This window comes from Bactrocera latifrons, unplaced genomic scaffold (genome assembly GCF_001853355.1).
Source record: "Bactrocera latifrons isolate USDA-ARS-PBARC rearing strain unplaced genomic scaffold, ASM185335v1 scaffold_33, whole genome shotgun sequence".
NCBI classification, from domain to species: domain Eukaryota; kingdom Metazoa; phylum Arthropoda; class Insecta; order Diptera; family Tephritidae; genus Bactrocera; species Bactrocera latifrons.
In genome coordinates this window covers 1,994,676-2,010,573 of record NW_017536963.1, presented here as the reverse complement: position 1 = coordinate 2,010,573, position 15,898 = coordinate 1,994,676, and the positions used below count along the sequence as shown (strand labels likewise).

General features: G+C 36.1%; 1 protein-coding gene across 1 annotated transcript in view; it reads right to left on the bottom strand.

Annotated features, from left to right (window-relative positions):
- LOC108971239 overlaps nucleotides 1-12,521 on the bottom strand; it is a 37,760-nt gene extending 25,239 nt beyond the window's left edge. Inside the window, exons 1-11 of the mRNA XM_018937185.1 lie at nucleotides 12,289-12,521; nucleotides 11,963-12,177; nucleotides 11,573-11,655; nucleotides 11,332-11,478; nucleotides 11,171-11,263; nucleotides 10,889-11,097; nucleotides 10,670-10,835; nucleotides 10,444-10,606; nucleotides 10,312-10,369; nucleotides 10,168-10,251; nucleotides 9,935-10,067 (exon numbers count right to left, since the gene is read on the bottom strand). Coding sequence (XP_018792730.1) covers nucleotides 9,935-10,067; nucleotides 10,168-10,251; nucleotides 10,312-10,369; nucleotides 10,444-10,606; nucleotides 10,670-10,835; nucleotides 10,889-11,097; nucleotides 11,171-11,263; nucleotides 11,332-11,478; nucleotides 11,573-11,655; nucleotides 11,963-12,163 — 1,337 coding nt within the window. The 5' untranslated portion in view covers nucleotides 12,164-12,177; nucleotides 12,289-12,521. The remainder of the gene's footprint in view (nucleotides 1-9,934; nucleotides 10,068-10,167; nucleotides 10,252-10,311; nucleotides 10,370-10,443; nucleotides 10,607-10,669; nucleotides 10,836-10,888; nucleotides 11,098-11,170; nucleotides 11,264-11,331; nucleotides 11,479-11,572; nucleotides 11,656-11,962; nucleotides 12,178-12,288) is intronic.
- Nucleotides 12,522-15,898: the final 3,377 nt, after the last annotated feature.

Sequence of the window (15,898 nt, the reverse complement as noted above, 5' to 3'; positions counted from 1 at the left end):
TTGGTGCACACACACCTCAACACAAGCACTCGTAACTGTGTATTTGTGTGTGTGCAAAATATAATAACTTCATAATCATTTTGAAAAGTAATGCCAACTAATTTTATTGCTAAGTACTGTGTACTTTATGAAAACATACTCGTTACGAGTGTAAAGTACTTTCTTTCTAATTTCATTGCAAGCGGTGGGACATTCGTTGAAAAGGCTTAAAACCCAATACATACACATATTTTTATCAATTTGAAAACAAGAAAAAAACAAGTAAGGAAGGACTAAGTTCGGGTGTCACCGAACATTTTATACTCTCGCATCAAATACCGTATTTGTGCAAAGTTTTATTCCGCTATCATMATTGGTTCCTAATGGATATATTATACAGAGAAGGCATCAGATGGAATTCAGAATAGCGTTATATTGRAAGAAGGCGTGGTTGTGAACCGATTTCACCCATAWTTCGTACATGTCATCAGGGTATTAAGAAAATATTATATACCGAATTTCATTGAAATCGGTTGAGTACTTCCTGAGATATGGTTTTTGGTCCATAAGTGGGCGACGCCACTTATTTTACAATTTTTAAAAAAAAGCCTGGGTGTAGCTTCCCTCTGTTATATCTTTTGTGAAATTTAGTGTTTCTGATGTTTTTTGTTAGTCGGTTAACTTCCATTTTTGAGCTGTATATGGAAATGCCTGAAGAAAACGACTCTGTAGAGTTTGGTTGACATAGCTATACTGGTTTATGAGATATGTACAAAAAACTTAGTAGGGGGCGTCCAAATATGCCCCTCTCTAATGCGATCCTTTGTGCCAAATTTCACTTTAATATCTTTATTTATGGCTTAGTTATGACACTTTATAAGTTTTCGGTTTTCGCCATTTTGTGGGCGTGGCAGTGGGCCGATTTTGCCCATCTTCGAACTTAACCTTCTTATGGAGCCAAGAAATACGTGTACCATCATGATATCTCAATTTTTACTCAAGTTACAGCTTGCACGGACGGACGGACAGACAGACATTCGGATTTCAGCTCAACTCGTCACCCTGATCACTTTGGTATATATAACCCTATATCTAACTCTTTTAATTTTAGGACTTACAAACAACCGTTATGTGAACAAAACTATAATACTCTGTTTAGCAACTTTGTTGCGATAGTATAAAAATATTTGAACATCCTTCACAAATACAAAGAATTCCATAAAAGAACCTCATTGTGTTCGAACAGTTTGTACGCAACTATACAAGGTGCATTCCAAAGTAAACAGGACTTAAAAAAAAAAAAAAGAACAAATAGGTTTTTTCGACAAAATCAATTTATTTTATTCGAAATAGTCCCGCTTCAATTCAGCTTTCTGCACGGTACAAAAGCATGTCGAACGAGTGTTTTAGCACGTTGGCCGGTATGGCCGCCAATATGCCGGTGTAAGGATTTTGAATGATCTCTACGTCTGCATAACGCTTTCCTTTCATGGGCATATGCATATTTCCGAAAAGGAAGAAGTCGCACGATGCCATATCAGGTGAATACGGGGAGTGGTTAATGGTTAAAATGTGATTTTTGGTCAAATAATCAGTCACAAGCGTCCTTCGAATGTTTAATTCTAAGCAATTTTTGGTCGTCAGTCAAATGTTCGTTCAAAATGCGATAAATCGATATTTTGAAGATGTTCAATTCCATTTCCATGAATTTCAATAATGATTTCGGCTGATTTTTGATGAATTCACACACAGTTTCGATGGAATTTCTGGTGATCATGGATTTTGATTGGCCCACATGTTGATCGTCATTTATGTCCACACGACCACTTTGAAAACGACCACTCGTGCACTCTGCTACGGCATAGGCAATCATCGCCATAACTTGTTTCATCAATTGAAAAGTTTCGGTAAAAGTTCAAAGTTCATTTTTCGCACCGATAACACAAACATACTGACAGTTAAAACACAATAACTTCACTTCCAATCTATGAAATGTCATGAAATTCTCACTGGACAATCGATAAGGATAGCAGATTCTAGTCGACATATAGATGGCGCCACCAGGGGGCGCTAGATTCAAAAGGTCCTGTTTACTTTGGAACGCACCTTGTATGCTATAGTGGTCCGATCTAAAAAATTTCATCGGATATTGTACCGTTGCTTTATATATATATATTATATATTTTTGCAAAATTGCATGAAGATCTCTTGTCAAATGAAATTGTTTTTCATACTAGCACTTGCTTCCGATCGTTTCGATTACATAAGTACATATATGGCAGCTAAGTAGTATGGGCTATAGGAGGATAGACCCATGTGTAGAAGTTCACGCAAGTCTGGAAAGTTCTCTGAGCGCCATTCACTTAGGAGTGGCCAGAAGCGATTCTCTTATATATGGCTCAAGCAGCTCATGACTTCCGGTCTTATCTCAGGGTTATTCGCTGGGTTTGGAAGCCAGCATGTCAAAAAGGTTCCCAATGAAAAGTAAACAACAACAACTTCGGAAGAGAAACGCCCCCTTTTGATGAGGAAGACAACAAATAAACCACAAATAAGGGCTATGATTTAAGGGAATGCACCTGGAATGTTCGATTCCTCAATTGGGAGATGCTGCTGCAAAACTGGTTCATGTGCTCGTGAAAGTAAAAGCTAACAGCCCCCCGTCCAAGAAGGGCGATGATGGACGGGACAAGAACTGAGACGTGTAGGTCTGTATGGCATTTACTACAGTGATCGTATAAAGGAACGCAAAATCTGTGTGGGATTCTTGGTGGGGGAGACTCCGTCACCGAGTCCTGACATTTACCGGGGTTAATGAACGTCTCGACACAATCCGCAACAAAGCGAAATTCTTTAACTGTAGAACGATGTGAGTAAAGATGACTGATATGATATGAGCGTACCTATGAGTGCTGTCCCTACCACGATGTCAAAATCATGCTTACTAACTTTAACGTCAGGGTGGGCAAATATGGTATCTTTGGCACAACGGTCGGTAATCCAAAATGAAACATCCCCAAAAAGGTTAAGGCTAATCGATTTCGCCGAGGCTCGAAATATTATTATCTGTAGTACTAGATACCAGCATAGGAAATTTCACCGAACTACCTGGCTGTCTCCGGATTGTAAAGCCTCCAACCAGATCGATGATGTTGTGATAGACGGAAGACACGTCTCCAGTGCGTAAGGCGGGCGTATATGCACACGCCTCTGAGCAGCAAACAAAAACGCACACACAAAAACACAAGGAAAGTTCGACGTCGAGAAGCTGCAATCACAGCAGACAGCCGAAAGATTTTCTGATCGACTTGCACTCTTGCTCTCTGAGAGCACTCGTCAATAACTCGGTATAAATGAACTGTGGGACGGCATTTCAGGGTCCTTACGTACAGCTGCACACGAAATCATAGGTTTGCGGAAAAGGCAAAAGAATAGCTGATACGATGAAGAGTGTTGTGCCGCAGTGGAGATAAAACAGAATCGCTATGCCGCTATCGACCACAACTTGTGCGGAATGGGATAGATACCGAGAGTTGAAGAGAAAAGCGGGACGCATTTGCAGACAGAAAAAGAGAGAGACCGAAATGCGTGAATATGAAGAGCTTGGCAAGCTGGCCGAAGCGAGTAATACTTGAAAATTCTACGAAAAGATGCGTCGACTAACAGAAGGTTTCAAGACTCTTGTAGAACCTCCAGAGGTAATCTAGTGACTCATGCACAGAGCATACTAAAATTATGGACGGACTCCTCCAGCCTGCTGAATGGCTGTAAAAGTATAAGGCCAGGAGAAGGCGTACCCGATTCCCCAATCGTTGACAATGGAGCAGACGTTCCATTGCCCGACCGTGAAGAAATTCGAATAGTAATTACCCGTCTGAAAACAACTATGGATTGCCGGCCAAGCTTTTCAAATACGGGGACGAAGAACTAATGAGGAGCATGCATCTTATCTTTGTAGAATACAGTCGGTCGACGATTGGAATTTAAGTGTGCTCTCTCCAATCCACAAATTCAACAACTGATCAGATATCTAAAATGCGCTAAATCTTGGAAAAGACCCATAATTCGTCGATTTTAAAGCTACTTTTTACAGCACCAAAATGAGCTGCCTTTATGCCGCAATGTCTGAATTTGGTATCCCCGCAAAACTAACACGGCTGTCTACACTGGCTTCAAAAGCTTCACCAAAATCGGGAAAGACCTCTCCGAGCCGTTCAATACCACACGAGATTTCAGACAAGGCGACTCCCTACAATCTACTCAAGGAGAAAGTAATTCGAGCTACAGATCTGAATAGAGAAGGTACATTCTTCAACATGGTTGTATAATTGATATCGCATCTGGATGACATCGATATCATTGGCTATAACAACCGCGTCGTTAGTTTTTCCTTCCTCAGGTTAGACAAAGAAGGGAAGCAAATGGGTTTGATAATGAACGAGGGCAAGTCGAAATATCACCTGTCATCAAACAAACAGATTTGGCTACCACGGTACTTTTGACAGTCATAACTTCAAAATAATAGATAATTTCGTCTACCTTGGAACCAGTATAAACAACAAAAATAACGTTGGCCTCGATACTCTTGCCAACAAGTGCTACTTTGGACTAAGTGGGCAACTGAGAAGTAAAGTCCTCTCTTGACGAACAAACCCCAAATTCTACATGTGACTCATAATCTCCGTCCTATGGAGCAGTGGCATGGACAATGAGAACATCTAATGATCTAATGAGTCGAAGTTAAGAGCTTTCGAGAGATAGGTTCAAAAACTTCAAGTTAAACTCAGAGTTTCTGAAGCATTTCAGATTTGTTCGTAAACACCAACTTAAACTCGAGTTTATTTAAATGTAAACGTCCAACTATTACAATATCATAACGGCGTATTTAAATTGTAGTTTCTCGTTCCTTTAAGGGGTTGGGGGTTTGAAAATTTACAAAAATCGATTTTTTTTTTTTGGTTTTGTTTTTTTTTTTTTTTGCTTTATTAAATTCTACAATACCTCTAGAATATAGTCCTAAGTTTTAAAGTTGATCTGAGTAATAATTTCGGCGATACAGCATTGAGAACTTGCGCTAAGTGCCCTGTCTTTAAACAAGTTTTTCTCGAAACTGTGTTTTTGAAGTCGGTGGACACGATCTCCCGAAAAGTTATGGGCCGATTTAGTTCGTATTGTATACACGTTTTTTCTTGTTTCATTACAACTTATTTTTCTGACCAAAAAATGCCGAAAATTTTACCAAAAATTAAATTTAACCTAACCCCTTAATTTACTTTGTACGCTGAAAAAGTTAACCGAATTAAAAATTTTAAATCAAATTTTCATAACTTTTAAACACTTTTAAGGTGAAACTCTTCCAGCAAACAACTGGCATGTCCGTATATAATTCTTTGTAGAAGCAAAATTATTTGAGAAACTCAAAAACAAAGATGATTATCTAATCGCAAAATAATGAAAGGCAAGAAAGCGCTTTATTGGAGTTTCCCTTTTCGAGCGCCTTTCAACAAAAAATAAAAAGCGAAAAGGCCACCGCGACGGTTAAATGCTATCCGATTAAGAGCGTCAAAGAGATCTCAATGCGAGATTTATAACAAAAGGTAAAAGAATATTTAAGTACTCTGTCTCACTGTAGCCAAATTCGTTGCCTACGCATGAAAGTTGTTCGTCGGATTGTGAATTCGATAAGGAGTTGGCTGTGTAGTTTATTTTTAACCTGAAAGGCTACACATAGAAATCTAAACTGCTGGGTATAAGTAACTTCACACACCTGAATTTGTATTTATGAACCAAAATAGATTATCAAGCTAAGATTTAGTGGAATAGTTTCATTGTCAGTGAGTACGCAGGCCGAATTATCCTATTAACGAGTACCAATTGTTTATCCAAATTGCTATGACTTTATTAATATGTTTTTTTTTTCTCTTAAATACGGATATTTTTCCAAACTCTCGGGTTAAGCTAGTACTCCAGTTCCAAGATAGGATGCCTTACATACACAACTGTCTTTGAAATCTGCTTCGAAATGCATTTTTTGCCTGCGTACAGATCCGTCCACTCGTAGACCAAGAAAAACAGTAAACCGCAGTTCAAATTTCCATTTTATATAATGTTATTATACAGAATCCGTAAGCGGACAGCAATTTATCCACGAATCCAAATTTTTTAGAGAATACTTCCTATTCTTCTTCCTTGCCCTTTTCTCTTTCCTTTGCGAGATTTTTGTTGTTGTAGCGGCAAAAACATTCCTGAAGAACTTTCGAAGAATATTGCTGTGATAACAGTCCTTGGCCAGAGAAAACACCGGGTCCGGTCAGCTTACTTAGACCCGACTATCGTGAGAACGGCCCTTTGCGAGGTCACGACAGTTCTACATACCAAGTGCAGGCCGGCCCATAAGCCAATAGTCCTTTTTACAATGTGATGCATGGCACCTTTTCTTCTTTAGTAGCCCATCGATTCGTTATGAACCGAAGGAGCTTTTCAGCATCTTTATACATGTTTACGAAATGACACAAGCAGCGCATTCTTTGGATTTTCAAGCTGCTAATTATACCATACACATGTCGCCGTATAGCTTACACATACATAGATCGTGGTTCTACGACAAGCAGTCGTCGCACTCACGACTTGAGTCCCATGTCACTGTCTACAGTCATAACTTAACCAGCATTAAAACCCACGACAACATCGGCCTCGAATTCCAACACAGAATAACTTTCGCCAACAGGCGCTACTTCGGACTAAGTAGGCAATTGAGAAGTAAAGTTGGAAACTCCAATTGGCGCTACACATCAAAAAGCATAAACGACTGTCGCGCTGTTGTAAACTCGGCTATAACCGCATAAGGGGTCAATAAATAGATGAAGCCGTGTAGGTGCTAGTATCGTTTAGGTCGGTTCTCTTTCGAATTGTCTGAAAAAACTTATCATGATGATGCATATATTTTTATGTTATCACAGATTAGAGACATTCCTTTGCACTGCTCTGTACGTTAAAAAAAAAAATCTTTAAAAAAGGTAACCTTAAAGTAAATACAAATCAACTTACCTAAATACCTACATTAGAAAAGCATTAAGAACAAATAAATCCTTTAAATATTCACAAATATAAAATACCAGCAATAACGGTACAAGAAAATGCATCAACAGAAACAAAAAATATTTTATAAATAGCAAAAAAGCATCAGCAATGCAGAATAGTAAGAAGAAGAAGTATTTTAAAATCAGAGTTCAACAGTTAAAAATATTTAAATTCCGATCTCGAAAAGAATGCTGAAAATGCGATGGAGAAGAGGGAAGGAAGGAAAGAAGGCATGTAATGACAGGTCGTTGGCCAAATATTTAACAATACAGCTGTCGATGGCTGGAAAAGGGTTAGATTATGGACGCAAGTAATTTATCAATACCGGCACACTTGCACACATACATAAATAAATACACACACGTGCATACATATGTACATAAGTATAATATTGGTTCATCCCACTTGAGATTATGGTTTCTGACTTTGCCACCCCTATCAAATTACCGCAGCAATATCATATGTCATTACTTTATGGAATAAACTATGCGAAATATGCACATGCATACATATTTACATACACTACATGTATGCAATAGATATGTGTATGTGGTTAATGTCGTTAACAACTACGTAAGAGAAGAAACACTTAAGATTACATTTTTATACTCTCGCAAAAAAGTTGCTGAAGAGAGTATTATAGTTTTGCTCACATAACGGTTGTTTGTAAGTCGTAAAACTAAAAGAGTCAGATATAGGGTTATATATACCAAAGTGATCAGGGTGACGAGTAGAGTTGAAATCCGGATGTCTGTCTGTCCGTCCGTCCGTCTGTCCGTCTGTCCGTCCGTCCGTGCAAGCTGTAACTTGAGTAAAAATTGAGATATCATGATGAAACTTGGTGCACGTATTTCTTGGCTCCATAAGAAGGTTAAGTTCGAAGATGGGCAAAATCGGCCCACTGCCACGCCCACAAAATGGCGGAAACCGAAAACCTATAAAATGTCATAACTAAGCCGTAAATAAAGATATTTAAATGAAATTTGGCACAAAGGATCGCACTAGGGAGGGGCATATTTGGACGTAATTTTTTTGGAAAAGTGGGCGTGGCCCCGCCCCCTACTAACTTTTTTGTACATATCTCGAAAACTACTATAGCTATGTCAACCAAACTGTATAGAGTCGTTTCTTTTAGGCATTTCCATATACAGTTCAAAAATGGAAGAAATCGGATAATAACCACGCCCACCTCCCATATAAAGGTTATGTTGAAAATCACTAAAAGTGCGTTAACCGACTAACATAAAACGTCAGAAACACAAAATTTTTCGGAAGAAATGTCAGAAGGAAGCTGCATCCAGGCTTTTTTTAAAAATTGAAAATAGGCGTGGCGTCGCCCACTTTTGGACTAAAAACCATATCTCAGGAAGTACTCGACCGATTTCAATGAAATTCGGTATATRATATTTTCTTAACACCGTGATGACATGTACCAAATATGGGTGAAATCGGTTCACAATCACGCCTGAAATCTCGATTATCACTTTATCATGCGAGAGTATAAAATGTTCGGTGACACCCGAACTTAGCCCTACCTTACTTGTTAGTAATCAATTCCACCAAACATGAACACTGATAATACTTTATTTGCAAAAAAGAATATTGAAGTCGTTATTTTTGTTGTTGTTGTAGCGGCAGAAAACATTCCTGAAGTAATTTCAAGGCATGGTACGGAGTTCACAGTCTTTGGCAGGACAAAAATCCGGATCCGTTCCGCTTACTTAGACCCGACTGTGGTGCGAATGAAAGTCATTATTTTTATTAAGTATCGGTTGACGCTTTGGCCAACGGATGACAAAAGTCAAAATTAAGAAAATACAAATTTACAAATCGCACTATGGTTTTTGGTACACAGCAGGAAATTTCGAGGAATGGTGCCGAGTAGACAGTTCTTAGCCAGATAAAAAAATCAGGTACCGTTCCGGTTACTTAGACTCGACTGTCGTGGGAACGGTCACCTCGGTTTTTGCTGTTGTTGTCGCTGCAGAAAAAATTCTTCAAATAATTTGGGGAATGTAGTAGAGTTCACATAAAAACACGAGTCCATTTTAATTACAAAGACGGCAGTAAGGTGTTGTTGTGATTGTTCTAAAGGTCAATTCTGAATAATTCTGAAGGGTCACTTTCGATTCTGGCGGCAACTCGAGCTCTTCGTCTGCAATGGGTCTGCAATGGTGGTTTGACTCCAAGTACATCATTCACTGAAATATGAATGACGGTTAGTGCATATCTGAAGCTTGTTGCGTCCGAAGCCTGGTCGGCATATTGTTTTACATATGTCGGCGGCGTAGTTTAGGAAGGACTTCTTGATCCCACTAGGAGACGATTCCGCTACCAGCAGGTACTCTTCGCCTGCTATGGTTGGCTCAGGAAACGAGCTGTTTCGAAGAGTTCGAAAGCAGTTTGGCTGATGGAGAGGCGGACATTTCTAAATCGACTGAGCTCATCATTCTATTGCAAATGCCGTGGAAAACTTAATGAACGCTGTTCAGAATATAAAGAGTAGCAAATTACCCCCACAGTATTCTGCAATAAGTATTCTTTTGATGAAAACCACGACCACGCCCGAGACGAGGTCGTCGGTCTAAGTACACAAAATTTATATGCTGTTGAGAACTTTCCACTCCACTTTCCACTCGATAGCATTCACGAAATCTCTATAGGATTCGCTTTATACCCTCTCAATAGCAACAACAAAAACAACTTGCATACGGCTTGGCGCTCTTAAAGGGATTTCTAAAGAACAAATTGAGTCAATACGGTGACCTACTACGACTGGCGTTTCATATTCAAATATAAGCGATAACTCAATATTGAGCGTTGTACCATAATTATCATATAAATATATAATGTAAATAATTGCCAGTGCGCTCACCTTAGCCAATGGCGTTTGGTGATGCTCGTATGGCAGCATATGGCATCGTACTGATCCGCCACCCAAACAATCAATATTATATAGAATGCAGTTGTTGTATCGTTAAAGAACTCAGACATTATTGATTCCATGCCTTAAAGAAGAGAAGAAGAAGCACCAATAAGTAATATATTCAAATTATTCATGTAAAAGGCAAAATAACAACTAAAGCTGACTTTAGTGCGTTTGCTTACCAACGAGTGCTAAAATTACAGTGAGCAGTGGAGCAATGGGAAAACGCGCGGTGACATTGAATTCCAGCATTTGTAAAAGATCAACTGTAAATGTAAAAACATAACTGCAAAACCAAAGTATGTCGGCTAGAGCAAAAAACTTACCAATAAAAACGAATATTTGATGATGCGAGAAGCGTAAAAGCATAGAAATAGAAAATGTCTGAAAATGAAGAGATAAAAATGTTAAAGTTTCGTTGTTTTAAGCATGGTGTAAAAGCTTGTAATTTCACTTACAAAAAGCACCATTACAAAAAATGCCGTTAGATACGAACTCCATGCTGCCCACCACATTGACACGAAACGATAATGCTCACCGGTTATGACATTACGCAAATACCCTTTATTATCTTCCTTTTCAGCAATCACACGCACTGAGGACATTAGCAGGTCATCATAACTGTAATAATATGAAATAAAGATTTATTGGGATATTAAAACAAAACTACTGTAGAGCACGGACCCCAACAGTTGTTTAAGCAAAAATTTGCTAAATTTATCACCAAAACATTTGTCAGTCATCGGATCCAATTGCACTACACGTACGGGGATCTTCAGACGTTTACGTGTTGCTGGTGAAAGGCGTAAATGCCCATACTCTAATGAATATTCCACAATATACTGCTCATCTGAAAGCTTACTTATTACATTTTATAAAATTAGCCACATTAAGAACGTTTACCATCGTCATTATCCGACTTTTCCAACTGCTCGATGGCCTTATTTTCAACAGCCTGTCCAGTTATGGCTTCCGTTTTGAAATAATAGATTAATGTTTCATTTGAATAGGTGAATGTGGGCCGCAATTGATAACCGGAACGTGTCAATGTGCGTTCATATTGCTTTAGGCGATCATGATTGAGTTTGGTTTGCGGACCAATGCCATAATGACTAGCGTACAGAGAAGGAACCAAATTAGTTAGGTATTGTAACGAGTAAAAAGGATGGTATAAATTTTGCTTACTAATAATTTTGTAAGTAACGTATTAACTGCTCATTGGCTTTTGTCTTCGACAATAAATCACGCTGCTTCTCCAAATTCGGTATAACTTCAACTCTACGCAAATATAAAATATTTATAGATATATTAATGATAATAAGCAAACTCTTAACAATGCTGCATACCTCAGCACTCCATCGCGTGGCCAATCTTTGACATTTTGCAAACATGTAGCGGGATTCTTGATAAATGCCAAGTGTATATAAACCAAGGCGAAGAAGAATAACAATGCCTTGAGCAATATGAAATATTCCAAAACTCGTTGCAGAGGCCTTAGTGATAAAGAAGATGAATATATTAATAATTAACAAATATAATTAGCAAAGCAAGCTGTAAACAAAAGTAACGTAGTTTCTGCACACTTACTTGGGAAATATTTGCGCATACATAAGAGCAATCTTGAAATAAATGGCGTGAAAGAGGCGATCGCGTACATTCATCAGGTTATTCTGAAAACAATAATTACGATAAAATTAGTTTCACGAAATCATTTATAAAATGTATAAATGTCACTTTCAGCTGCACACCCAAACATACACGCATTTATAAAAATCTACATTTACATATTAGGAAATCATAATAATTGGTAATTTTTCACAACTTGTTTGGTCCTAAACGCGTTTACTGCTTTATAAATATAAGGGTGTGAGATAATTGAAACTTAGCAGTCTAGAACGATATTGTTCTCACTTGTTACAAATAATTAACGCCCTTCACTTAAATTGATCAATATTTATGCAAGAAAAAAGTACTCACTTGTCCGCCACGATTCCGGTTGTTGAAATTGAATGGATTCGCTGCAAGATCCACATTCCAAACATTAGCAAAGTTTGGCACATTCCTATTGATATTGGGATTATTTACGCCCGGCGGTGGCTGCGGTTGTTGTTGTGGTTGTGGTGGAGCCGAGGGTGGTTGGGCAGGTGTATCACCTCTGTTATCTGCATTGTCTGCCATCGTATAATATTCAACTGCAAATTTTACGGATAACGAGACGCAAGATCTTATAAGTCACTGCCGCCGATTTTAAGCAATCGCCAAAGTTTTGCAATACGTATTAAATATTTATCTTTGTTACTAACAATAGTGATTCTAAGCTGCTTGAAAAATATAATTGGTTGCAGACTTTCAGCGGCTGATTTTTGGGCCCAAACAGCTGATTTGTCTATACATCGAGCAAAAATTTTTCAACACAGATTTGCCACACCAGCTTTGGTGGCATATTACGAAAAAAAAGTTCGTGAAACTTTATGAATTTTGCTGTTTTTTATTAAAACTTTGCAGTTAGGCAATATAAATCATGCACAATTTTCAACTCGATATACACTTCTTTTTCTATCAATCATTCACAATGAGCGCGCATAAACTATGTATGGCTTGCGCAAATCGAAAACTTGCCATAAAAATACATGTGAGTTTGAGCAAATTATGATTACGTAAATATTTTAAGGTTTTTATTCATTATTGGCTTTGTTGACAGCGGATCTGTGTAATAAATAAAATATTTATTAAATATAATATAATATTAAAACTCATTACAACAAACGTTTTTCTTCACATTGTTACTATAATTTTGAAAATCTCCCAAGCTTCAAACCACGAAACGATAGTCGAGTTCATAACCTGAATAGGCAGCTTATTTTCCAGTTCTATTGTGAATTGCCTATACGCTTTTGAATTTGAGTCGTTTGCATGACTTGTACCTTTTGAAAATTCGCCGGAAAATTGTGTCTGATTCTTATACCCGGATATTAAAAGTTGATTGAGGATATTAAAACTGTGTTCAGCTTTTTACAGATGCTCAGCTATGGTATGGAGGGTGTGAGGGTTATACTAATGTCCGACTCTATTCACACTTGTTATCACGTTAATTCATTTTAGTTATGCATATTAGTTCACAAGCAAACACAGCTAACCAGGCGCTAATCAGCCATTTTGTATTTAAATTAATTTTGACTGATTTATAGTCAGAAGTGCTCTTATTTGCAATTGCGAAAATATGGATTAAATGTGTAACAAATAATGCAAAATGATAAGTGTAACAGTTCTTAAGTTGTTGTAATCACTGGATATGAAAGGCAGCTATCTTCAGAAGGTTTGCAATCGGAAACGACGACACATGCCACTTTGTCATGCGGATGTTAAGAGCACCTCGCTCCAAGGTCATGCCAACAAGCGAGTTTCAGTACCAGAGAAAGCGCAGTAAGTGTATTTTTTAGCAGATTTTATTTGTAAGGAAGAATATTGAAATTAATTTTTAAATATTTCGACCAATGTATGACTGAATGATGATGCTGGCAGAGAAATATCGCAATTTTAATATAATATATGATAGTGCTTGAATCATTACTGAAAAATTTAAATTAGATTATAAATTTTAATTGTATCTTCTTATGTTATGTTATAACGATTATTTATAACTTCTTAACTGAATTCATTGAAGTGATTTGAAGTTTCCCAACAAAGGACTCGGTCACATAGAGCTTACCTGTGTAGAGACTCCTATAATTATTCCCCTCGTCCCCCCAAAAGAATTATACTCAAACCAAAAACATTTATAGGCTTCAATTCATTTATCTGTATTTATTTGCTTCATTCGGTGTATACAATCAATAAATACGCATTTTTGCTACTAGATTGTTTTGCACATATTGTTTGCGTTTTTTTGGTAAATATTATTGCGATAATTTTTGATAAATCAATTAGTTACATGGACAGTAAAGCTTTTTAGTTGTGTTTTAGAACAAAAATGTGTAGATAAAAAATCTTTAAAAATACAGTGCGTGATGAAACTACAAATATTTATTAGCGTCTACAAATCATAGTGCTTTAGGGTTATAGGGTTTAAAAAAGTATGTGTTTGGTGACTTAATTATATTGACGCGGCATGGTATTACAGTTCTGGTAAAATAATTATTTTTAATCTTGCGAAAATTGGTTCAATAGGTCATTGACTGCTTTACTATGTGGAATTTTAAAGAAAAATAGTAATTAAAATAATATTGAAAGAAATAATGCCGTAAAATATGTTGAAAGTTATTAGTATTATTTTTTTCCAGCAAAAAAAAAAGTATTCACATAAATCATGTTAATATACGATTTTTTTGTTGGTTTTTATTTTTAAGCTTCTTTATTGGTGCGTTATGTTAGAGGAATGCGATAACCAATAGTTTGTTTTCAAAATTTTTAAAAAATAATATTATGCGATATTTTTTGCCACAAAAAGTGCCTTATTTGTAAATAATCAAAGATTTATCTAACTACCCTCACATTATCGTAGGAATTGTCGCAAAAATAATAAAACCACCACTTTTATTCTCCAATAATTAGTCCATTCTTTCTCTCTGGGACGGATTTTTACGTAATCATAACGATTTTTAAATGAAATTTTATTGAATGGAAAAAAAATATTGCTGCAATCAATCAAAAAATTTTAATGATATTGCTTTAGACCTTAATTCGTTGCATATTTAAAATTGAAAAGATAAACGCGAATAATTAATTGATGAGCGCTTAATTGACAAATTCACGTAATTGACTTGGGAAATGGTTAGCCGTATGTATGTAGTACAATGAGGGCAGCTTGATAAATCAATAATTTTTGCAATATAATAATAATCAGGATTGAAGTGATATTAAATAAATGTAATATATGTATGTATTATTAATATTTACAAAGGTTTCAATTTATCGATATTTTTGCACCTTTTTATAATTTTTTTCCAAAAAAAAAAAATATATATATATATTAATAATTTGTAACGAAATCACATGTCATCAAACATGTTTTTAGGTTACAAAAAATTTGCTAAAGAAATTCACACCCTAATGAGCAACCACATCGAAAATATGAACTTTTTAAAAATTTAATTCCTGGTAATTTCATTTAAAATATTAATAATTTGTAACGAAATAACACATACTATGTGCCTCATATGTTTTTAGGATATGAAAAAAAATTCAAAAAGCAACCACATCGAAAATATGAACTTTTTAAAAAGTTTATGTTTGATAATTTAATTTAAAATATTAAAAATTTGTAAGTCACACATTTTATGTTTTTTAGGTTATACAAAATTTGTTTAAAAATGCACACTCTAATAAAAAACGAAAAATTTTCGGCCTAGTATTTGTTACCGCAACTCAGTGAAAACAATAAAAATAATTGTTATACAAGTTTAAACGCTTAAAAAAAAAATCAAAACCAAATGTAGTAAATTAGCCGTTATATTTGCGGTAGAAATAAATGTAAGAGAGCTTAATAAATTATTTTGTATGTATTTATGCATGTCTTTATGTATGCTTGTATGTATGTACATATTTACTATTTTGTATGTGTATACATGTGTGTGTGATTTTTTTTTTCTTTATATCTGTATATATTTTTTTGTTTTGAAAACGCTTGCTTACACTTGGCTTGTGTTATTTAGCTAGTGGCTGTTAGCATACATACATATGTGAGACATAACCTAAATAGTACATTCACATATATTCATGTAAAGCGTGTAAGTTTCGCACTAATTGTTGTTGCTGTTGTTGTTTTTTTATCGTTAAATACATATTTTGCTTATGCAAATGTTTTATTATACGTTTTTGTTGTTGTTGTTTGTGTTAATACAATTTAAAAATTTTCAAAATTTCGCTATAAAAAGTGTTTTGCATTTTGCTTAGTTTTTTCTCATCTTATATATT